Below are 25,590 nucleotides of genomic sequence, written 5' to 3' on the forward strand. Positions count from 1 at the left end.
TGTCCTTACTCCGTTATAAAACTGGTTCTCGCTAGGAGTTCAAAGCGGCCGTATACTATCGCCGCTAATTGAAACGATCGTGCGTGCGAGCTCGTGCGCGTACATCAGAGCGTGCCATTCCCACGTATATAAGAAAGCATTAACGCTTGAAAATTAAAAAAAAGGTTTATACATGATGGCCACGCGTCGCACTCTCTTCGCGGATGATTGACCGCGTTGCAAGGAAGACCCTCCGCAAACCAGGCCTGCGGTGTTTAAGCGAGAAGAAAAATTTTGTTCTTGCCTCTCACGTTTCTTTTGATCTTAGTTAACTTTTGTTTTCCCTTTTGCATTCTAACGAGGGTTGTATTTATTTGCACGCTCTGTTAGTTGAGTTCCGGTTATGCGCGGCTATATATGCGTAGTTTTCCCGTAATCACAGACCATTTTGGTGCCGCGCCTGACTGCGCGGTCGTATGACCGTGGAACTGTCTTTAATAAGAGCGCGTTTGCAACTTCCTCCCTGCGCCTAATTAACGCTCGTTTGTGTCCGGTCACCCGGTTAGGCAAAAGGAAACAAACAATCAAAAAAAGGACTCTATTCTCGGAAACTACGTTGACGTACTGCGCAATTTTCGCGCGAAGGGTATTTTTCCGCAGTTATGCATGATAGACTCAGGAATTGACGTCATAAAGCAGGAGTTAGTACGCAAGTTTTGGTTCAGTAGTTTATCACTCTGTAATAAGGCCACATAAATTAAAGATTTTACATCAGAAGCATGAGTCGTGGAGGGATATCTGTGCAATAACTACGAACGCTGAAGGAAGTCACTCCTATACACTTGTGATTTTATCGCTCTGGTTGCTTAGCTAGCTTAGCTTGGTAATGATGGTTTTACGCCGGCAGCTATCGGCGGTTATTCTGGAAGGCGTTGTGTCAGTCCATGCATAACCTGATATAGATTTAAAATATCGAAGCAAGGAAGCCAAGCCATGCGGTTTAATACAGATCACTAACTCAAGGTTCTCCCCGTCGCCATTGGGCCAGAAAAACCCATCTTATAGGTGGCACTTAAAAGCGTTCTGGTGCTAGCGACACTAACACATTTGGCGAGTAATTTAGAAGAAAAAAGAAAGAAAGAAAGGCATCTGGTTGTGGCGATGTATAGTTAAATTTATAATAGTTTTGTCAGTTATGTTGGATAGTTTAAAAAAACTGACTCGCCATACAGGCTCTGCGAAAGTGGATGCCCAGCGAAGTTGTTGAAAAGCACCACTATAGCACTGCTGAGGGGGGTATGCAACGCTTTATCGCTTTAGAGTAATGGTGGTAATGGTAATTTTGTCATCATGCCGCAGTCCATAGCGGTGCTGCAACGACATTGAAACCAGTTGCTAGGCCGCTTCTTCTATATACGAAATGATAGGGACGTCACTCCCCACCTCGCAAGCTGCCGTCGGCGAGGCAGCTTCCGCCACAATAATCTTTGCCGAGAAACGTATGCGGGGAGCGCTACGTGTTTGGTTTTGTTATAAAGAGCGCCTTATCATTAGCATGTGGTTCGGACGATTGTTTCGTGCTTGTTCTTTACTGAAACGTGTGCTGTTCAGTATGTTGCATGCGTGATTCCAAAGAATGTACGCACTTTTCGCTTCACTTTGCTGACTGCTTGTAGCCTCTCTGCCTTACGGGGTTATGAGCCGCTGCTCCTGGCTCCGCACTGCGGCCAGGATCGGCCCACACTTTTGCTCACGGACGCGGACACGAAAAGTGTCGACCAACTAGAGGCTAGCAGCTTCGGTGTAAAAGAGCAATTGAACGGCGTGAGACCGGACATATAAGGAACTAGTACGGAGAGTTGTCCTTTTACTTTGTTCTCATGTCGTGCGTCGCACTGTTAAATTTGTTCTTTACCGAGATTATGTCATGCTTATCCTGAAGATGCCGTATGCGCGTGTTTACTTTTCTTGCGGACGGTGCTGAAGACGTCTGGTTGCGGTGCCTTGAACGCCTGCTACTAGCTTAATACGTCTTCCTTTAAAATCGTTTGAGGTTTATTTGCTCGTCACAGTAGCCGATGCTTCTTAAAGCTAACCCTATCGAAACGTGTCTCCGTTGTTCGGGTCAAGTCTCACCGCGGTAGTACAAATACGCCCGAGTGAGCACGCTGTTAACGAAGTTTGTGATTACAGTACTGTTACTTAATTTTTTTCGTTCTTTGCTTATTCTTGTTTTGTTGACTTTCCAGGTGCTGCCGACTTCTCGGCCGCCAAAGTCTATCGACATACACAAGTCCAGGTGAGTGGAGAGCCTGTCGCATTTGTTCTTATGCGTGGCTTTACTATTAGAGCCAACTTCGCTTTGACGCGACGTGGCCGATCTCTTTATTTTGCGTCAACAAGCTCCTTTTTTTGCGTTTATGGCATCTGCACCTTCGAGGAAGAACGGGCAGTGTATCGAACCCCAAGGTTTCCATCCTCCCCTGCGTTGTGTTAACAGGTCGACCGACGCTGGATTGTTGGTTGGCTTTCCATTTCTTATACCACACTTGAGATGTACGCAGTATGAAAGTTGTATAAACAAGGGTAAAGTACTTCAGGCAGGCTGGCCGACGTTTTGATAGGTGAACCTATATTTGTAGAAGACGACCTCACCATCCTTTGCATGTTCATTTTGACAGGTATAGTAGAGTGATGTCGCGTGGTGTCAGCCGACGCTTGAGCTGATACTTGAGCTAACTACTTCCCAGACGCAATTAACATACGAACGCGCGTCTGTGTGGCAGTTGCGGTTCCGGTATCTGCAAACTATACTCTGATATGCAGTTAACAATAGCCATGGTTGCTTTCCAAAAGAATGGATCTCTTCGATTTGTCGTCGCGGACTGCCCAGGAATGCTCGAGACGCTGCTTTCAGCAAACTTGAGTGTTGGCATGCGCAGATACTCGGCCAGTCCTGGACCGTCCGGGACCACAAATATCAGTGGCCCAGTGCAAGAATCGGACGAGGATTCGTATATTCATCAACAACCAACAAGCTCGACCTCACCTGGCGGCAGGCTCATCGTTTACGGACGGCTCTACGAATACATTCAATACACCCCTCCCCCCCCCCCCCCCCCCCCCCCCGCCCCGTTCGCGTAGAGATAAACAATTTAAGACAAGTGCTCTATCAGCGCAGGTGCGGGCGTTAGCATGGTCGGGACATCCTGTCTGTTGTCACATGGGTTGTAATGTCTTTTTCCTACTAGATATCGGTTGATGACTATCCTTGCTTCTGTCCTGTTGGTTGCTATCATTGAGCGGTGGAAATACATTGCAAAAATGTTAAAAAGGCTGCGGTCAGCCACGGTGCTTTCATGTCCATCTCGGGCGAAGCCCTTCTTATAAAAGAAGCCCAAAGGTGCTTCAGAGACAAAGTGTGCGCTGCACGCATGAAATATACACAAAAATCTTAGTTTTTTTTTTTTTCGTGTATCACGTGCGTTTCTCATGTCGATATAGTCACTTACTCAGGCCACACTCGCGAAGCCATTCGGGACCTAAATGCGAACGTTATGTTTGAACTAGTCCATATTCAATATCACTAAGGGTGTGTATAGCGTGAATGCCTTTCTTAAAGAAGCATTGCAAAAGGTGTTCTACAAAAACCATATCATGGCACGCTCATCAGAATCAGTGTAGCAAGGCTTAAAAAGAAGAAAGAAAATACTGAAAAATAAATCGATTTCTACAGCATGCAAGCAACTTTTTGTTTCAGACATGGAGGAGGAAAACAAAACATTTTGAAAATATTATTCGGCGTGAGTCGTTCAAAAGCGGTGCTGCGTAAGTGTTATACCTTTGAGCAGGACCCGCTTAAAGCGTTGTTAGCTCTACTCTATTTATAAGCAAATACATAGGGTGTCCAAGCTAACGTTAGCCGAGCTGTTCAACTAAACAAAAAAGATTAAGAAGTTGTTTTATAATTGTATCAATTTGTTAAAGGAACCGAAAAAGCAAACAAAAAGACACAAAATGAAAGAAACCAAAACGCGTGTCCCCTCTAACCCTCCGCCCTTCCCTCTCCTTCCTCAGTGTCTTCCGCGCAGGATTTTTCGCCTTTTTAATGTTTACGGGATGGCAGGCATGCTCTTACAGTAGCATGAATTTCTGCGCATGTGTGTGCGGGCTCTCGTCTTGAGTGTGTGCGAGCGTGCACTTTTTTCTTTCGGTGTGGCGGGTGCGTCCGTTGGCGTGCAACACATTTAACAGCCGGATCTCGGCTTGCTTTCGTGCCGGCGATTGCAGCACCGCTCTATCCTCGCGTGCCTACAACACGACTACAAACAGAGACGCAAACGACTGCAGTTCCGATAGGCACACGCGGCGTTTGCTGTGTGCGCAACTTCATCGCAACAGATGGCTCCGCCGAGAAAGTGGTCGTCTCGCGGCCGGGCCCATTAGTACGAAGCGCGGAATTTGGGTGCAGTGAAAGTGAAAGGCCCCGAACGCGTGCCTTTCTTTCTTTCTTTCTTTCTTCCGGCACTCTATTCCTGTTGTTTCATACCGGCGCCGCCGCCTGTCCCGAACTGGCCCAGCGAGGTTCTCGATCAAGCCAGTGCGTTGCCCCTGGTCCAGACGAGAGCAATGAAACGTTGCGGCTCGTTTGCTGGGAGATTATTTACAGCCGCGGAGCTGGCGTAGCTCGTAGACGTTTCACGTTCGGGCGCAACTTCTGGCCTTTGCGTCTCACCTGGCGTGATACCAAAGATGACGCCAACTGCGTCGCGTGGTCAAACGTTTTTGAAAGCCTGGAATTCCTGGAGTCGGTCTAGACACCTTTGTCATCCTTTGGGAATGTTAGCCCTACCAGAAGCTTAGAGAGAGAGAGAGAGAGAGAGAGAGAGAGAGAGAGAGAGAGAGAGAGAGAGAGAGACGAAAGGCAGTGGAGTTAACCAGACGCACGTCCTGATTGCTACATTGCACTGGAGGACGGGGGTATAGGGACGAAGAGAGAGAGAGAGGGTGGACATAGAGAGCGAGAGAGAATAGTTTGATGCACATTTTAAGGTGTGCATGCACTCTAAAACAGTCGCCAAGACCTGCTGACTTGAGGGTACTGCAATAAAACCTTCACGGCTTCATGTGCCATGAAGCTAAAACAACAAATAATCAAGCATGGTAGGATTTCTTTGAGAGAACTCCCCTTGTGGTAAGTCTAAGGGTAATCTACCATGTACAGTGCCTTTTAGCGCTGGAATATATCGACGAGACATCACAGCCGTACAGTTTTTGTACACTCCTCCTGTGCTTAAGTAAATACCGCGAAGAAACTCGGGTAAAGCTTGCATCGACACAACGAATGTTTCATTCCTAACCGATTTCTTACTCTAGAAATTCCTGGTGACCGCGACACACATGTATATATTACTGCACCGTACAACAACGTAAGTATCGCGCGACGTACTTACGCGTTTCTGCTGTATCCGACTTTTTAAGATTCCGTGTGTGCCAGAAATAAACTGCACATAAGCCGCATACACAATTGTCATGACAACAAGTGAGAAGGACGCCGAAATCTGCAGGGATGAGAGCAATGTAAGCTGATGCAAGACAGTGGTAATCGGTGATCTTTTGGATAGGCGTTTGGTCTTTCAGAACATAAAATAGACATATGACTCAACATAAAACGTACGCTTAAAGCGCTAAAGCGACACTCAAGGAAGATTATTCTTCCAACATTTCCACTTGAATTTTCCTGCTTCGATACGTTTAATATAACTACGAAGGAAGTTTAGTGCACCAGCGACCTCTTAAAGGATTACTGGCGGGTATTCTCGAAGCCATAAAAACTCCACCGCACGTTTCCCCCAATTATTTATTCATGTACCCTATGGGTCCCTTCGAGCATTAAAACGTAAAACGATGGCATTTACCAATACGCGAACGTTGTAGCCAACACATATTAAATTGATAACAAAATTGTCTCGAAACGCGAGACGTCATCAAGATTATTGTGACTTGGTGACTCGGAGCAAAATTCGCACACGTCGTGCCACCATAAAGGTAGCTATGGCGTGGTTGCTTATTAAAAATAAATAAATAAATAAATAAATAAATAAATAAGAAACATCCGCTCGTTTCATTTGGCTGCGACGGAGCGAGCCAGCCATTGCGTGGCGACGTGCCTCGCGCATCCACTTCCACAATGACTACTAAATCCGGTTCCTAAAAGGAAGTGTCAATAGTGCAAGTTATTTTGGGCACGCTAGGGCACGCTACCGCTTGCCACTATGTTTTTTATGTGGTCCAGAGGTCTTGAACCTTCATTTGACGATAGCCAAGACGTGAAATTCGAAAATGTGTCGTGTCGGCACTCTCTTAGCGCTTTTATTTACTCCCTTGACCTCATCTGCAGCGCACCTATACTTGCCAGCTATTAGCGGAATTCGAAAACTTCTCTCGCGCTAGCAAGGACAAGCGCTACCGATCGTTACAATTGTGCGCGTGGCTTGTCGACGTGGGACGATCAATTCGCGGTGCGGCGGTGCACACGCGAATTCATCTTTGTCATAGTGGCGAGTTTTGCTCGAATCGATTTCAGCTTCGGTCAGAGCACCAAGCCTCCTCCCCCCATGGTCATTACTGCCGAACGATCGCCTGCACGCAGTCCCCTCCTATACTCATTTTACTTTGCCGTGCACCGTTGTCCCGGCGTAACTCTGTTCACACACGCTGTCCAGATTAATACATGCCGAATGGATTGAGCGACTGCGAACAAGCGAAACGGCAATAGGGCGATCGCTATATGCATAAATGAACAGCGGGTGTCGCCTATGCTCCCTCTGCAGAGTGTAGCGAATGTGAATGGCGTTGCTTTCTCTCTCTTTTTTTTTTTTTAACTTCGACAGCAGTTAACCGCCGCGGGTTGTTCTGTGGCTAAGACGCTCTGCAGCCGAGCACCGCCAGGTCGAGGGTTCGAGTTCCTTCCGCTGGGGCCATTTACCGGTGGGTGGGGAGTGCAGATACGCTGGTTAGTTTCGATTTAGGCGCGGTGTAGGGGGATAAGGAGGAGAAGGGAGGAAGGAAAACAAGAGATGAAAGGTAGAGAGGTTAACCAGATCAAGTGTCCGGTTGGCTACTCTGCACAGAGGGTTGGGGAACGTGACTGGTTGGCCTGGAAGGTTGCTTGCAATCGTGGGAATTAGGTTAACGTCCTCAGTCCTAGGAGGTCACGTGTTCTATCCAACTTCAGCTACCGTTGGCTGTACAAGCGGAAACGTGCCTGCCGCGTCATTTTTCTTTCTTTGTTCTCTCCCAAGAACAGTACGAGCAATGAGGTACGGCGCTAAAAAAAAATGAAAAGAAAGAAAAACCGCTGACACATGCTCGTATGTGACTCTGATAAGCCTTCCTGTTTTATTGTCATTTTTGTTTTTTCTAGTCGCTCTGTTGCGCCTCCAATTCCTACTCTGTTTCACTTATAGCCGTTAAAAACCGGTACTCACCGCGCATAATTTCTTTCACTTGGAAGATGAATGTCGACTTGGGCGCTCCACGTTTCCATTTGATTTATTAAATTACGGTTGCGTAAGAATGGGAAGAGCATGGTACAGAACAAAGAGAGGATACAGAAAACGCAAAAGGCTGTTAAGAGCGTTGCAAGTATAGCAGCGCGCATGCGGGGAGAATGTCGCAAACGGAACGAATTAAAGCCATAGCTCGCCTGGATACTTATACCGGAGGACAAAACAAGAAAGCGACTCAAAAGCAGCCCCCCCCCCCCCATCCCCCTCCAGAAAAAAGAAAAAGTAGAGACTGCGCATAGAAAACAAAGCGAACGCACCCGACGGCCAAAGCTGTGCACTTTGCCGGACCGTGTCGCGAGCCGGAATTTCAGGCGACGGCCATTAATCGGGCTAATGCGAATAAACGACTGCCCGAGACGTGGTCGCTTAGCCGCGCATCGCGTGATCAATAACACGGTGGGGAGAACGAGAGAGAGAGAGAGAGAGAGAGAGAGAGAGAGAGAGAGAGAGAGAGAGAGAGAGAGAGACGAGCTGAGTCGGACGGCGCGCTTGGGGCCGAGCTATGTCGACGCAGGAAATAAGTCGGGCGAGGTAAGCACATAAATCCGAAAACGAGCCGCTATATATACACCCTATCTCACTCCAGCCGTGCAGCGTTGGAGAAGCTATGTTCAATTTCACCCATAGCAGGGAACGCTACGAAGGCTAGAGAGAACTTTAACATTGCTCGCATTTATGGGAGAGAAAGTAGCTGGTTCTGATGTATTAAACTTCCCCATCTGTGTGCACTTAATAAACAACGACCACCACAACAACAATCAGTGTCACTGATTCTCATCAGGCAAGGTAAGTCAATTGAAGGAACAGCAAATGCTTCTTGCACCGAAATTATGTACTTACGAAGTCAACCTTGCTCCTAGATATACTTGCGTAAATACAATCAACTGTAAATTCATGCTGGGCCCTTTTTGAATTGATGGTATCTCGGGTGAATCTCTGCCGATGGGAAACTGGCACATGGTTAAAATGAATGAATGAATGAATGAATGAATGAATGAATGAATGAATGAATGAATGAATGGATGGATGGATGGATGGATGGATGGATGGATGGATGGATGGATTCTGGAGTTTTACGTGCCATAAACACGGTCTGATTGTGAGGCACGCCGTAGTGGGTGACTCATGATTAATTTTGAACGGCCGATGTTCTTTAACGTGCACCTGAGCCTAAGCACACGAGCGTGTTTGAAATCCGCCGCCATCGCAGTGCGGCCGCGGCAGCCGGGATCGAACCCGCGACCTAACCGCTGATGGGGCAGTTCATCTGAATCTCTGCTGTCTGAATATGATAGCATCCTACTACCTATCGATTACACGTTTCCTTGGTATACACTCGCTGTCTGCTATAGTCTGGTAGGCCACTGGTAATTGCTTGAAAGCATAACGTAGGCAGAACTTCGTTTCTCCATTCAAACTTGAACTAAAATTTTTGTTACACTTGAGCGATACTTATCATCATATGTTAGAATACCGGAAACTCACGATTATATTCTAATCTACTCCGCTGCCTCTATATGCGCCGCAACGCTTCAACAAAACTGTAGAAATAAACACTCGAAATTCGGCGAGTCGCGCATCGTATATGCACCACACTCTTATTCCTAGCCAGACAGCGTTCGCTTAAAACGTTCACCCTAACAGGAGCTCATCTCATTACGTCAGCATCAATTTCTGGATAAGCTGTTACGCCTGTCCCGCCCTCGCCAATCACGTGGCGCGTGAGGCGCATGCGCCTCAGGGAAACCGACACGCCCGTCACGTATACAGGAACGACTGTCTTCCAGAACGCGACTTCGTTGCTTTTGTCAAAAAAAAAAAAAAAAAAACGCGAACCCTCGAAGCTTGCACGTGATTGCACGGTTTTGATGACGTAGTATATCCTTGCGGAACGAATGCGCGAAAAACAAAAACGAAAACAGAACCTAGAATGAGGAAGAATGGCCGGGCACGACGATGAAGCGGTTTTGGCTCGTCGTGTTGCCGAATGAAATTACTGCGGCCGGACGGAACGCGCGGGGCGCCTCGGGAGTCGGATGCGTATAAAAACGTCGCTGCGAGGAAATTGTGAGTGACGTTAAACGACCCCTCTCACCCTTTCCGACCGTGCTGCTGGAACTCACCGGAAGCCCCCCAAACCCAGCGCGGTCTTCCGTAACAAGAAAAGATGGCATCCGCAAAATCTAAGCGTTTGCTATCGAGGTTATTTGCGGACGGCGTACAGGCGGTTCCGCCGGCCGTTAGAGCTAATGCAGGGCGCAATTGAGGCCTAACGAGGACCGACGTCGGCATACGGCCAGAACCCCTGCCGTGACAGGCGGTGTGCGGCGCAGAACCTTGGTATAGGAAGAGATAGAGCAGAGACGGAATCTGGTCCCCGCACAGTGCTCTCTTCACTGCATGGCTCCACAGCGCATGCTGTGGAGCCATGCCTAGGGAGGCTGTGCTGCAGTTGCTGCAGTGTTTTGAAAAGGTAATGTCGGTGCCGTAGACGTCCAGTCAGCGATCGTTCCAAACAGTCAACAGTGGTCCAGCAAGAGGATGTCTCTGCAGCTGGTGATTCGATCGACAAGTGGACTTGTGTTCGCCATAAGCGTAGCCTCCGACATCGCACCAGCGTGTCGCAATGACGCGCTGGCGAAGACAAGCCCCCTTGGCGATCAATTGAAACGTGCGTTTTCCTTTGAATTCGTGCCTTGTTTGGATCGCTACAGTCAAGGTGTACTCGTGAAGAAATAGCGGCGTCTATTTCAGCCCTAAGTGTTGCTTTGAGATGTTTGAAACAAACAAACAAACGAACGAATGAACGAACGAAGGAAGGAAGGAAGGAAGGAAGGAAGGAAGGAAGGAAGGAAGGAAGGAAGGAAGGAAGGAACGAACGAACGAACGAACGAACGAACGAACGAACGAACGAACGAACGAACGAACGAACGAACGAACGAACGAACGAACGAACGAATGGTATAGTAGAATTCAGTGGTTTGAAATAGGGTACAGTGGAAGGCAAGAAATATAGAGAAAGTGGTAACACGGTGAAACACTGTTATGGGTCCTCATGTTATAATCACATTTAAAACATAATTATATATACAGAACAGCAACTGAACAGAGTGGTTGGATACATAATTGCCATTAGGAGCGTGAGGAAGCAAATTAGGAATTAAAGAGGATAAGGAACAATGAAATGTTTAAAAGGACCAGAATGAATTAATGACTTTAAATAAATTGTGTGTCGCGGCGCCGCGTTGGGGTTTACACGGTGCAAAGCAACGAAACGAGTTTGGCTCTGGTAACGTTGGCGGGAACGCTTGTGTCGCGGATCATTATTTTGGCGACATGGAAAATGACGACGCAGGAGCCGGTCATCGTGACATTGGAGGGGTTCCTGTAGCTGAATATTAAAGCTTCACCGAAGCTCACGGTATAACAAGTGTATAACAGCTGTGTCTTACCAGTACTCACGTACGGGGCAGAAACCTGGAGGCTTACGAAAAGGGTTCTACTTAAATTGAGGACGACGCAACGAGCTATGGAAAGAAGAATGATAGGTGTAACGTTATGGGATAAGAAAGGAGCGGATTGGTTGAGGGAACAAACGAGAATTAATGACATCCTAGTTGAAATCAAGAAAACGAAATGGGGCATGGGCAGGACATGTAATGAGGAGGGAAGATAACCGATGGTCATTAAGGGTTACGAACTGGATTCCAAGGGAAGGGAAGCGTAGCAGGGGACGGCAGAAAGTTAGGTGGGCGGATGAGATTAAGAAGTTTGCAGGGACAACATGGCCACAACTAGCACACGACCGCGGTAGCTGGAGAAGTATGGGAGGGGCCTTTGCCCTGGAGTGGGCGTAACCAGACTGATGATGATGATGATGATGATGATGATGAAGCTCACAGAGGTTAGAGCTCTTAACATCAGGCCGCACAACGATTTCCTTGTAGTCCTTCACGTCCTCGCCATGTCGGTCAACCACGCTCAATCAACTGAATGAAAGCATACGTATCTGTCAGTGTCCGTTGTAAGAGTTGAGGAGGACTTCGGTATAAAAAACTTCGAGGTTTATTTACATTATTTACAGTGAGAGTCAATTAACAGTCTTAAAGTCATTACGGGCCGGCAGCAACTTGGATGCTGCGGCCCGCGGCAAGAAGCTCGAAAGAGAAGAATCAAGGAATGCTCTAGGAAGGCTCTGTTGCTGCTCCCGGTATGTGTCTTTTAAGCCCTTCGGTGTCTCGAAGACACGTCACGTTCGGCCAATGGGAGAGCCCGCTCAGGTGACGCCATCTTCGGCCAATCGGCGAGCCCGCTCAGGTGCCGTCATTTTCGGCCAATGGTAGGCGCCCGTGCGATGGTGTCACACCCACTGGAGATGGTCGCTGCTTGGTCCCCAATTGTCCGAGGGCTTACTTCTCCCTGCGGACTTGCCTTGCTGACTTGCGATGCGCCGTCACACTAGGCAGATGGGGGCGACGCTGCCAGGGTTTCACGGTGCATTACACCCGTCTTGCCTCTTGGACCCAAGTTACCTAGAACAGTGCCAGGCTCTCGCTTCACTTTCGGGAAGAGTCAAGCAGTGAATAGCTCCACCTGCGGCACACGAGGTGGGGGCCGCCAACTTGTTTGTACGTGCCGCGCCTCGGGAATGCGGTATCCGTGCTACTACGCTTCTTAATTAGCCGAGGCGCGATTCGATGTGGTCTGGTGAACTCGAAGTAGGCTCAGGAAACGGTCCCGTATCTAATACCGTGTATAGTCCGCATCGTCTACTCAGTACCGAACACCAGAGCATGCCATGCAGCTTTCGTTTCAATTCAACATGGTTCTGACTTTCAACACACGTAGTATACCCTCTCATGTAGAGACCGGCTGTCGCTGCTAAGAGTAGCGCGCATCTTCAAGCAGCTTTTTAAAAATAAAACGCATTATTTTCTAGTGAAACAGGTGGCGCAAGTATTTCCCGTTGCGACGAAACCCTGCATTGGCTCGAGTGCGTGAGTAAATACGTAGGGCAATTCGAATCCATTCTATCCGCAAGGAGCATTTGCTTCCCGATTACCGTGCAGCCGCGAATACGCGAAGGCCAGCTTTCTGTTTGTTTATTTTTTCCCCGCATGGCCGGCGCCGCCGCTGCGACCAGAGACATCTGGTGGCGATGCAAGGAACCCAGCGGCGGTGACGCGTGCCTCCTCCGCTAAGATTGCTTGGCCTATTCGGCGACAGAACTGCCAAGAAATGCTTCGCCATCGAAAGTGGTGGATCCCTCGAAAACGTCCCGAGCGAAGAAAAAAGAAACCTGCATAAAGCAGGCCCGCCAGAAACTGGGTCGGCGCGATAACGACCTTTTATTTTATTTTCATGCAAGCGCTGACATGAAAGCGCTTTTATATTCTCTATACAAACATTGGCACGCGTTGTCCGCGCCAACACGCGATACACAACGACACACACTCACCGGCGCCTATTTCAGATCACGCCGCACGGACTCGAATTCGCGCCTTTCCTGTTCCCATTTGCCGCGCTTATTTTCTTATTGTATTTTATTGGTTCGAGTGTCGCACCTTCTATAGGATGCGTCGACGCGAAGGCTGCGTCAATAAACGCGTCCCGATAAACATTTGCCTTTGGAGCGTCAAACGTCGTTCTGCGATTGAGTCGGGAAACGACGAGCGCAAACATCGACAACCATTTTTCTTTCTTCCGGTATACGCGACGAGGGTACCTGCACGATGCGTAAACCTGCGAAAACGTTTGGACCTTTCCGCACTGCCTCCCTTGCCCATACGTCTCGTCCCCGTATTCTGGTTTCCGACGTTTTCGTTTCGGATGACGATTGGCGAAGTGAATGCATTGGAAAAGCTTTTCCTCTGGGGGGTGGGGGGGGGGGGTGAACACTTCCCTAGGGCGTTTTATAAAAGCTTATGTTTACAAAAGCTACTTTAGCTTACTTTGCTCCTAAGCTATGGTGCAAACAATTGCTCGCAGACATGCACAACAGTTTTGAAGCACTAGATACAAACTGCAAAGTTATACTTTACAGTTTGCTGCAAAGTATTTGCCTTTGCAATACTTGTTTGGCCCATTCATTCCCCTGTATAGTTGTCAATTTCTTTGCTTTATTGAGTCGTCCTGTCAGGCTAAAGAGACAAAGGTAGTTGAACGTAACAAACTGCACATATAACATGCTTACTTTACACGTTTTATGTCGCAGGGCAAGCTTTTGAACTAGAAAATAATCAAAAATGAAAGTAGTCAAGATCAAACCGGACGTCTCCAATACGTCGTTACCCAAAGCCCGAACGTTATCTTGGACATTGTACTTCAATGATTTGGTCTCAACAGTTTCTTTCCGTCTATATTTGCCTTCATCGCCATATAGTGTAGTACCTTGCGAGATGGAACATCGGGGGTACACATGTTGTGGTAACAAGGCGTGGTTAGCTTAGGCGCCAACACGGGCCTTTGCGGTAATCTTCAGATATCTAAATTACATTTCAAGTAACAAGAGCTTTGTTTAAAAAGAAAAACGCCTCTATACCACCCTGTGAGAGTGAATGTACAGTAAAGCTGTTGCGGACGTCAGACGAGTACCACCACTCCAACTGACGACGTTACACAAGCACCACCACCACCTCGAGGGACGTACGTGGTGCGCGCATGCTCATGTGCGGAAGTGCAGCATGCATACCCATTATTCTAGGCCGTCCGCCAAGCGCGAGTGCCTTATTGAACTCATTTAATGTTTAACAGTAAATTGCGTCGGAAAATGCGTTAAGTACGACTTACACACAAGGCTGGAGACATGATAGCTTCGAATTGTTATTCGAATATACGAGAATAACATAAATCTGTTTCGTGGGAACTGAAAGACAAAGCCCCTTTTACAGCTGCCGTTTGGGGTCTGTCTGAGTGGCCGCGGTCGCTAGCTGGCGAACCGTTAGCACAGCACAGCACAGCACTGAGTGACCGAACGATCTACCCAGTAGACTTTCTTTTCTTCTTTTAACCTTTCCGTCCCCTTTTCCCTTTCCCCAGTGTAGGGTAGCCAACCGGGCTCAGTCCTGGTTAACCTCCCTATCTTTCCTTTATCATTTGCTCTCTCTCTCTCTCTCTACATCCTCAGGCCCTCCGTCCAGCGCAAGTGCGTTATTGAACTAATTTCTCTAAGCCAGAATGCGTTAGAATATTCGTAAAGTTCGGGTTACAAAGAACCTGCACGCATGATAGCATCGGGTTGTATTTCGAATATCCACGAAAACGTAATTCCGTTGCGCGGAAACTCAAACACAAACCCCTTTTCCAGCTGCCGCTTTTTAGGTGAGCACGCCACGAACAATCCCGTCCAACTACACTCTAACAGCTTCGCTGTAAAACAAGCATACAGGGGTGCGTAACAAGTTTTCCTTAGCGGCCGAAAACGCGTAATTAATTTGAAGAAACGCCTTTATCCGAGAGAACACGCCGTTCAAAAGCTGGGGCTTGAACTGAGCCCTTTCGTCGCCCCAGAAAGGGGAGCTCAACATGTTTACGCCAAAGTCGTTCGATTTACCAGATTTTTTTTTTTTTTTTGAAGTCAGGCTTAATTAACTGCAAGGTATAAAGCTATGGCTAGCCATGATTGGCCTGATAAAAATGTATGCTTCAGCGAAAAGCCTTGTCAGGACTCGCGTAGAAAGAAATCACACATAAACACTTGGCTCAGGTGGAAACAGCCATTACTAAGCTTAAGGCTGTCCAATGAAAAAGAAACCTGTTCTAACTTTTAACACGTGCACTTGGCAGTTACACGTTACACAGTGATATCTAAGCGTGAACTTAGTTGAAATCATCAGTTTGCCTATTCTCAAAGTAGCTGTCGCCAAAATTAAGAAGGAGAGGCGGTATAGTGTGTGTAGGAGGGGTAGGGGAGAGGGGGCAGGTCCAGACGCTGCTGCAGCCCTGCATCATTCACTTTTATGTGGTATTCTAAGCTTCGAAGGCCAAAAGGAAGACACTGATGAAGCAGCACCATTCCCTCGACGTCTTGCTTGACAGCATAGCTAAGAGAGAGAGAGAGAGAGAGAGAGAGAGAGAGAGAGAGAGAGAGAGAGAGAGAGAGATAGTTAGAGGGAGAGAGAAGACGAAGGAGTCGAATTAAAACAAACAACAGAAATGTAGCCCATAGAGCCGGGTTAGGTGCCGAAAACAAAAGGCAAATCTGACTCTCCTCTCTAGTTTCTCTTTTTTTTCTTCAGTGTTTTGTTTGGTATAGCTAATCATTTCGTTTGTCATTTTCGTTGTAGTTCGGGGTCATCATCATGGCCATGAGCAGCAACAACAACCACGACGACGACAACGATTGGATAGGTCTGGAATGATTACGGGCGGGTACGGCTTCTTTATAAAAAGAACCAAAGCGCTCATAAAATACATGCACGAATTGAAACTACCTGAAGCAGATGGGAACCTTGGCAACTCGTTATAACGTTCAACCTTTACTAGTGGTGACTTCAAAAGTGATAGTCAAATGAATATCCTCGTGTGCGTAATTGTCACTTGGTGTTCGTGCTCTTTTGATTATTTTACTCTTGCACGAAAAAAATACATATATATTGTGTTGCATTTTACGGATTTGCTATAGCCGGCTCCAAAGAGGCCTACCGACGAATTTCTTTACATGTAATATTCATAACAATAAGGAAATCCCAACTCTATCGTGCAAAGAAAACCTATACGCCATTTCTTGCAAATGGTGCCAGTTTAAGTTGCGCTGGGAAGACAGTCTACGCAGTCAGGGTGTTTCGCAGAGACGCTTTTTCCATTTTCTACTGGCCTCCGATCGCAAACGCACGCAGAGGAAATAGACGAAAGTCTGCGGCTATGTTCGCGTCTTTCTCGACTGAGCTACGTCAGGCGCGGATGAACAAAGGAAGTGAGTGACTGCAACTTTGCAGACCGTGTCGTACCCGGAAGAGATAGGGGGTTCGTGCGTCGCGGTGGGCAGCTGCGTTGTTCCTACATGAAGGTAGCCATGCTAAAACGCCTGTTAACATTATTGATGTGTTATCTTTCTTTTTATTTCTGGCAGGTCCGTCGTGAATAGGCCTGTTTGTCTTTCAATTGTTTCGGTTGTCTTTCGATAGAAATATGCGTATGTGCTGTCTATAGTAGTTAGCGGGTAGACGGAATCCTTCTGCATTGTTTCCAGGACGATGGCTGACTAATCCCCTGTTATAGGTGCGTGCGATCTTGAAAAATAATATCTGAAAAACAAGAAAAGAAAAAAGGAAAATGGGAAAGTATGTAGGTCTCTTTAGGACCGCCTATCCCAAAATCGCAAACGCACTGCTCAGAAAGGATTAAAAAAGGAAAGAGAAAACAAGAGGGAAGTATCAAGAAGCACTACAAATACTTGTATCAAACAACAGCAGCCGCTGCTACTACTACTACTACTACTACTACTACTACTACTACTACTACTACTACTACTACTACTACTACTACTACGAAGACAACGACGACGACGACGTCATGAACCAGGACACGAATACTTATATGTGAAAACAACAACAAAGCATATTGCCTCAAGGATTTCGATCCTTGAAATAAAGGTACGAAGGCACGCATAAACAGACTGCAGGGTGCGCTGACACGATTTGTTCTGTAACACGTAGACTGGCACCTTATTCGTGCATATGCACAGTTGTTGAAGAGTGCTATCTGTACAAACTGCATGTTTCCTTATGCAAAAGCGACTGCTGAATTCTTCTGAACAGAAAAAGAAAGAAACAAAGAAATGTTGCGAGAAAAAGAAAGAAAGAAAGAAAGAAAGAAATGTTGCGTCTATGTTACGTTCAGAACACGTCCGACGCAGAGCAACGCTGGTGGAGAGAAAAAAAAAATAAAGAGAAGAGAAAGTCGCCGAATTTGGCGCTGCACAGAAGTACTTTAACGAGAACGAACTGAGCCGCGCGTAAACTATTCGAGCCAGCATGGCACAACCGATACCACATAGAAGCTCAACTTTGTGTGGCAACTCATTGTGCTTCCCGATCCATTGGCGTTGTGGTTGCACGGTGGTAGGCACGACGCCTCCGTTTTTGTAATGCAAAAGCGCCGGCTCACTCACTCCTTTGGACAAAAAAGAAGGAGAAAGGAAAGAACAAGAGAACGAAACGTTGATAGTCTAAGCTGCATTCAGAAGACCTTCTGAAGACTATCTAGTGCTTCGCTCTACTTCACACCGGCGCTCTTTACTTGTTATAGCCGTCTTAGCGCGCAAGGAGAAGAAACGAGCGAGGAGCAGCAACTCTCTTTACGTCTCGGCTTGACAAGAATAGCAGAAAACTGAACTCATAAGAAAGAAAGAGCACCAAACAACAACAAAGAAACAAACAGAGACGAAAACAATGAAAATAATACGTTAGCGGCTCTAACTGTAGGACCGAAAGGATTGCGTACTCAAAGGAGCCGCGCACCACGGCGTAAACGCGAAGGAGAAACCCGCATGCCGAGCTGGAGGCAACAATGAAATCCTCTTCGCCCTTAGAAAGGGCGCAGCCACCGGAGGAGGCAGCGGCGCTTCATAAAACCGGAGCTCGCCTTCCCCGCTCGCCACATGGAGGGATGAGGGAAGTGGGAGAGTCGCCGGCATCCGCTGCCTGCACGGGCAAGTCGTGTCGGTGGCGGCGGCTGCCTTTCAGCTCTACTACCGTAGAAACGCGCGAAGAAGCAGCAGGCTGTACAGTAAACAGTGTTACCGCAGCGCACGCAGTGTGCGTTTGCTTGGCAGTGTAATCGGGATCAATGGATGGGTCCACTTCTCTTCCCTATGCCACCGTCGTCAATGTTCATCTTTCTTTTGCCTTTTACCCCTAGCCCCAGCTTAAAGTAGATGGCTGGAGGAATGTTCCTCACGTCGGCCTCTCTACCTTTTTCATCATTAAACATTTATCTCCTCCCATTAGTCATGGCGGTTAATGCAGGGACAGCGCTGCATGTAAGCTGCACGCACCCTTGCATAGTTTCGTTATCATCGTGATCGTTTCTTTTTTCATGTCCCCTGCCTGTGTATACCGTGTCTTGCGCGGGCACGTTTGCCCGTGTTGATGGTTAGGTTTACTACACTTCCGTAGGGTCGTCATAACCACAACCGACGTCGGGATTTATGTGCGGTGCTTGTGCAATGAACCACAAAAGTTTACGGACCACGGGATCTCGGAAAACGTTCAATTTCTGAGGAACCTGCAACAGTAGTCAGTAAAACCAAACATCACGATGTTGTTCACATGTACTAGTAAAGGCTGTAAATCCTAATACTGGGCTGCGTTGTGAGGCTGCGCAAACATTCAGTTTTTTCCTCAGATCTTGTGTTCCCTAAAATTTTGTGGTTGACGGTACACACTGCCTGACGCTAGGTAGAAAGGAAGGAAGGAAGGAAGGAAAAAGTGGAGAAGGAAGGCAGGGAGGTTAACCAGTTTTGCCTAACCGGTTTGCTACCCAACACATGGGAGCGGGATGGGGGGGATGAAAGATGGGGAGAAGAGATAGAGGGCACATAACATAAGAGAAAGGAGGTTATCATTAGTCGCAATACGCCTGCGTAGGCTCATCATCATGTCCATCTTCTTCATCGTTATCAGTCTATACTTCAAGTATATACGTGTATATGTAGATTGCAGGTCAAAGGACCCTCTGAGCGATCGCTAAATACTTCTGTCTTGCGTCAGCCTTAGGATTTGAAGACCACAGTTCACAAATGGATGAGGAAAAAGTAATAAATGTAACGGACAAGAGCGTTCACTTCCAAATGTGTATTGACGAAATTAGTGGTGAATAATATAAGGAAACAAAAGCCACAGGACTGATACCTGACTGATAACAGAGAGCGCATCCTCTTGTACCTTAGCCCGCAGTCTCTAGGTAAGATAGCTCCTTGTTTGATAGCGCAATAGGTATTTGCTCACGATTAGGGCTTCTTCCCGAGCCATCATAGCTGCCTCAAATGAGACGTGCATAGGATTGCCGCGATGCATGCCAGTGAGGACAGTGTCTTCAATTTGAGGTGTGCGGCCACAGAAGTAGTAACTCAGATGGTCATCCAAACCACTGCACAGCGGAAGAGCTACTACGCTCGTGTGCTCTTTTCTATAAAGTTTACTCTCTCTCTCTCTCTATGCACCTGTTCGTTTGAGTCACGCACCATGCAATGCGCCACAAGAACAAGCGCTTGCGCGCTGATGTCTTCAAGCCGTGAATGGAACCAACGGCGCAATTCTCAATTGAGGATTGACTGCGTGCTGCAATAAAATGCGCAAGAACGACGATGTGAAAGAGAATACATTCGATCGAAATCCAAGAAACGATTGCTGCAATAGTTAAAACTTCAGATGTTGATAGAGGCGTGCGTTCAATTAAAGATGTGATACCTGGTATATTTTGACTATACGGCAACATCGAACAATATGAAGTCGCTGGGTTTATCGTCCAGGAATTGCAGAGTGTGTTATAAGTAACGACGTGTATCGGAAGACTGCGGTTTAAGCTTCGCCACCGCGCCTCCGTTAACGTGCACCCATATCAGGGTATCTCCAGCGTTCTCGCGTTCCGCCCCCGTCGGACTGCGACCGCTGATGCAGTTACCAAGCCCGCGACCTCGTGCTTAGCAGCGAAATGTCATAGCTACTGAGGCGCCACGACGAGTAAAACGATATTTAATGACATGTAAAGCTGTCTGTAAGGTCTGTGAGGTGTTAAGCCTTACCCTAACATTGAAAATTGGGCAGGTTGGCAGCGATCCATCTTCAACAGCTCCAGTTAGGACAGGCACAAGCAAGACAACACTGGAGAGTGAATGCCCTGTGTTATTAGGCTTTGGTTATCAGGTGGAATAAGGTTCACGAGGGTTGCAATGTGGACTTGTTGGTAATGCATCGTCAAGAGGCCTACGGTTGCGCGATTAAAAGACGGGACAAAATAAGACACGCAGGGACACACACAGCGCTGTGTGTGTCCCTGTGTGTATTCTTTAGTCCCGTCTTCTAATCGCGCAACCGTACACCCCTTGAAGATGGTATGAGGTGACGGTAAATTCTCTGTGTTACGTGGTAAGCGTCTTAAGTGGTGCTGGTGAGGATCGGCAAGCATTACATTTGCTGGTAAGTGGTAGCACACCAAGTTAATGGCGCACAACGCAAACACCCATTCGTGTTGCATGCCCAAACAGTCGGCGACCCGCGGAAGCCAAGGGCTATGCACGCTGTGTGTGCGGGCTACGTTTGGGTAAACGCGGCAGCACGACCTGGCAGCAAGAGAACAAGCGACAGGAGATCTGGGATGCGGCTGCAGTATAAGAATAACCGCTGGTGACAGCGGGCGCCTGGCCTGCTAGGTTTTGTGTTTCCAGCGAGAGCGAAGGCGCTGAGCCCGGGGAAACGCGTATCGTGAAGGCTGCATCCATGTGATGCCCCCCCCCCCCTTTTTTTTTTTTCCACCAAGGAGAACGGGGCTTTGTTGCGCCCTGCTCTTCATATTACCTCGCCTCCGCTGCCATAGCCACTCTTCCTTTGTTGCGGCGCTTGTCTCAGCTGGCTTGAGCTCCTATTTAGCAACTGCTCTTGCTTACGGTGCGTGGAAGATGGTCCGAAAAGCGCCGATGCCGGCATAGACGGGGTTGGGTGTCTTCAGCACACGCGGTGCTCAATCGTGTGCACGCTGTATCCGGTGTCGCCATTGTTCTATGTGTGTATGTGTGTGTGTGTGTATATATATATATATATATATATATATATATATATATATATATATATATATATATATATATATATATATATATAAGCCTCTGTTGTTATAGCTTCCGTCTTAGTTTCTGCGCAAGTATATGCCCGAAGAAAAAGAAAAGCACAGCGAAGTAAGGGGAAGGAGAAAACAGAGTTGGTATAAGCCAGCAACTTACGGGGAGGCTGCTTGTGATTGTGCACTTGGAGTGATAATCAGGTGACGTTTCTGTCCCGTGCGAAGCGTTAGAGCAGAAAGTGGTGACCAGGGAGACGTTTTTTCAAGCTTGTTTTGTGGCGTGAGGGGAAGAATGCTTTCGCCATCATCCACTGACTTGGAGTCGTTCTGCCTCTTTCGCAAAGGCGTCTCCCATTCTCAATAGTTGCGTATGAAAGTCTTTCCGTGTAACCCCAAGCACCAAACACAGAAATTCAAGACCCTACTACACACAGCCAGCACCCAAACCAGAGACAACACGTTGATGATCGGAGGGGACTTCAACGCCGCCCATCGAGCGTGGGGTTATGTGAAGGACACGGCCATGGGACGGGACTTATTACACGATACCCTGGACCACAACTGTGTCCTAATCACGGACCCCGCGCATCCTACCCGCATCGGCAGCTCCGTAGCACGAGACACCACACCAGACCTTACATTCATCAAAAATGACCACAAGGGCAAAGTAACATGGCACAACACGGGCGTCGACCTGGGCGCCTCACCACAGCACAAGACATCACAGAGATCGAAACCTGGACGGCGCAGCTCCGCGATGCAGTGCGCTCAGCCACAAAGACCATACGAACAGACGAGGACGTCATCAGCATGGACAGCCGCCTGGCCCATCTGATAGAGGCCAAACTATCGATACAGGCGCGTTGGAAGCAGCACCGGCTGAATCGCAAATTGAGGAAGAAAGTGGCTGACTTAAACAGGGCGATTCAACAACATTGCATGCTCCTGTGCCGTCAACAGTGGAACGAAATCTGCAACCGAGCTGACAGGGAAGTGCATCGCAGTTGTACATGGAATATCTTTCGGCACCTCCTAGACGAAACAAAGACCAAGTCATACCAGCGCGACCGCCTGGCCCGCCTCCATGCACACCATCACACAACAACAAGGAAAAGATGCTGTTATCAGGGGCCTGGCAGCCAAGTATCTACCAGACACGCCTACGGAAACCCACCCGCCGTACGGGGGGCTTCCCAACGCGTGGCTCGACCGAGACATTACCATATCAGAGGTACGGGTAGCGCTGAACGAGCTCAACACCCGCTCAGCAGCCGGCCCAGATCTCGTTACAAACAAGATGCTACGCAACCTGGACGATGCTTCGATAGAGGCCCTAACCCATTACTTCAATGAATGCTGGCATTCGGGCAAGCTCCCCCGACAGTGGAAAACGGCAAGAACGATCCTGATTCTGAAACCGCGCAAACCACTGGGCATCGGCAACCTGCATCCCATCTCGCTGACGTCCTGCGTGGGCAAGGTGCTAGAGCACGTGGTCGCCAACCGGTGGCAGGAATACCTAGAGAAGGAAGGCCTCTATCCTGACACGATGATCGGCTTCCGGCGCAGACTCAGCACACAAGATGCCATGTTACAACTCAAACAAGAAATCATCGACAACAAGACACAAGACAGCAAAGTAATTCTGGGTCTCTATTTACAAAGTGCATTCGACAAAGCCAAACACTCAGCCATATTTACACAAGTATCAAGACTCAACAAGGGGGTAACGAACTACAATTATATTCAAGACTTCTTGACCAACCGCACGGTGGAACTGCACGCCGGAGACCTCAAGCTCCTCGAACACAAGCTCGGCAGTACGCGTACTCCACAGAGTTCGGTCATCTCGCCGTTGCTCTTTAACCTCGTCATGATCGGGCTAGCGAGGGCAGTAGCGGGGACCGGCGTCCGGCATACGATCTACGCCGACGACATTACCCTGTACGTGGGCGGCTTGCGGCACCGACGCCAGCATCGAGCAACAGCTGCAAGCGGCGGTTACCGCCATCGAGCAGCACCTTGACGGCACAGGCCTAATGTGCTCGCCCGCCAAATCCGAGCTGTTCGTCCTCAAACCGCTTCGACCGGGACGGAAGCGCGCTCCCCTTCGGTAGTGTGATCACATCAAGATTGTGACTGCATCGGGGCAACGCATCCCCGAAGTTCCCAAGATCAGGGTCCTGGGCCTGCTGCTTAACAAGAGCGGCCGCAACGACGAGACCATCAACAAGCTTACCACCAAGGCAATGGGCGCCATCCGGCTCATACACCGAGTCTCTACACGACGGGTGGGCATGCGTGAAGACAGTCTCGTGCGCCTTGCCCAGTCGTTCGTAATCAGTCACATCGCCTACGTTGCGGCCTACCTCAACTGGCACGTCACTGACAGGACCAAGGTCAACACACTGATGTGACGGGCTTACAAGACGGCGCTGGGTTTAATGGAGACCACGAGTACGGCTCGGCTCTTGCAGCTCGGTGTCCATAACACCCTAGAAGAAATTGCCGAGGCGCAGCTTATCGCGCAATTCGAGCGCCTCTCTACCACCAAGACGGGCCGCAGTATACTGACGTCTCTGGGTTCAACCCGCAAGCTCCCAGCCGGCAACCGTGCGAGGTCACAGATGAGGCGCGGGCCCACTATTACGTGAACCCCATCCCGAAGAACATGCACTCAGAGTACAACCAAGAACGACGGCAGGCGCGGGCCAAGGCCCTCACCGAACAACACACCCAAGACCCGCACGCCCGGTACGTGGACGCCGCGGAATACAAGCGGGAAGGCTTCGCGGCAGTGGTCGTTGCGGCGGCTACCGGCACCAAGACAACGGCAGCGGGCGTGCTGTGCACGAACGCCACAGACGCCGAGGAGGTTGCCATCGCTCTGGCGATCACCGAGGCCGAGTGTCGCACCGTGCTCATCGACTCGAGCAATGCCGTGCGCAACTTTGCCAAGGGGCGAATATGCGCGCCGGCGGCCGCCATCATCGGCAAGCTCCAACTTCAAGACCGCGGCAGCACCGTCCGTATCAAGTGGTTCCCGGCACACGCCGGCGAGTGTGCATCCTCACCGAACCGCAACGAGACGGCCCATTCGGCGGCGCGAGCGCTTACTTTCCGCGCCCCCGAAGTGACCGTTCCGTGTGGTGGTTCGAAACCAAGGACAGATTGACTAGTTATGCAGAAGTAACAAAGTGTTACCGCTTAGCTCGACGGACAATGCCGCCTCCCCACCCGGCACTCAGTCGGGAGGAGGCCGTAATCCTAAGGCAAATACAGACCGCGTCACTCCTCGCCCCTGCAATGCTGCACGTGCTTCACCCAGAGCTCTATCCGAGTGGGCTGTGCGGTGTTTGTGCAGCGGGTCCGGCGGACCAATGACACATCATGTGGGACTGTGCCAGGTTCCCGACGGCAGCTACCTCCAGGACTTACCGGCCCGAACTTCAAGGTGCACTACAGTCAGCAGACAAGGACTGACAACTATGGGCCGTCCAGCAGGCCTGGGGTGCGCTAGAAAAAACACAAGCCTCATAACCCAGTACAAACGGGCCCAACCGGGATAGTGCAGAGTATATAGGGTATAACGCCAGGTCGACGCTTGGCCAGCGTCACGACGCGTTAAACCGTCGTTTGCCGGCACTTTATCAAAGTTATCCCTATCCTATCCTATGTTGGCAGTCGAATTGGCGCACAGCTGTCAACGGTTGTGGTGGGAAAGTTAAGTAGAAAGAAGAAAAAAAACGAGAGAGAGAGAGAGAGAGAGAGAGAGAGAGAGACAAGCTCCCAACTAATTTTATTTCCTGCATTAGTATGCATGTGTGAAGTCCCTCTATAGCAAAATATTTTTCAAGGCCACACACTGTCGGTTGCCCGGCCGAATCTATGAAATGGTACTCGCTCTTTCGAGTATTGCGCCAGGAACCTTGATAACCGGAAATTCCCCTTCGTATTCACTCACCGTACCTTTAATTAGCACGCGCCGACATAGGATGCCCTCCTATAGATGCAATTTCGCATGCACAGATCTCCACGAAATTCGTTCTTACTGCAGCACGGCGGGTCCGGAAACTTTAGGCCCCGAATGTACCTCTGACAGACGTGCGAAGGAAAACGCCGCTAGCGGTTCGTGAGAAAACAGCCTTTGTTGCGTATTCTGGGCCGGTCAAGCAAAGGATACTACCGGTGTCACTTAAGAGAGTTTCGCTTACTAAACGAATCGCACCGAAGATGGATGACACGAGTTTCGCAGAAAATTATG

General features: G+C 48.8%; 2 protein-coding genes and 1 long non-coding RNA gene across 4 annotated transcripts in view; 2 read left to right on the forward strand and 1 right to left on the reverse strand.

The window, feature by feature from the left end:
* The window catches only part of LOC142560253 (uncharacterized), a 96,035-nt gene extending 93,786 nt beyond the window's left edge, over window positions 1-2,249 (forward strand). Inside the window, exon 3 of the long non-coding RNA XR_012823328.1 lies at window positions 2,229-2,249. This is a non-coding gene — a long non-coding RNA (uncharacterized LOC142560253). The remainder of the gene's footprint in view (window positions 1-2,228) is intronic.
* Window positions 1-25,590, reverse strand: part of LOC142560252 (uncharacterized) — a 430,092-nt gene that overhangs the window by 77,156 nt on the left and 327,346 nt on the right. The window contains exon 6 of one of the 2 annotated variants that reach the window (XM_075672208.1): window positions 15,500-15,592. The exons of the other annotated variant lie outside the window; for it this stretch is intronic. The gene's annotated coding sequence lies outside the window, so the exon portion shown is untranslated. Of the gene's footprint in view, window positions 1-15,499; window positions 15,593-25,590 lie in introns of those variants that run through there. 2 annotated transcript variants of the gene reach the window in all.
* The window catches only part of LOC142559985 (uncharacterized), a 119,785-nt gene continuing 116,605 nt past the window's right edge, over window positions 22,411-25,590 (forward strand). Inside the window, exon 1 of the mRNA XM_075671709.1 lies at window positions 22,411-22,600. Within this exon, the coding sequence (XP_075527824.1) occupies window positions 22,411-22,600 (190 nt within the window). The remainder of the gene's footprint in view (window positions 22,601-25,590) is intronic.

The sequence above is a fragment of the Dermacentor variabilis genome, chromosome 10 (assembly GCF_050947875.1).
Source record: "Dermacentor variabilis isolate Ectoservices chromosome 10, ASM5094787v1, whole genome shotgun sequence".
Lineage (NCBI taxonomy): Eukaryota > Metazoa > Arthropoda > Arachnida > Ixodida > Ixodidae > Dermacentor > Dermacentor variabilis.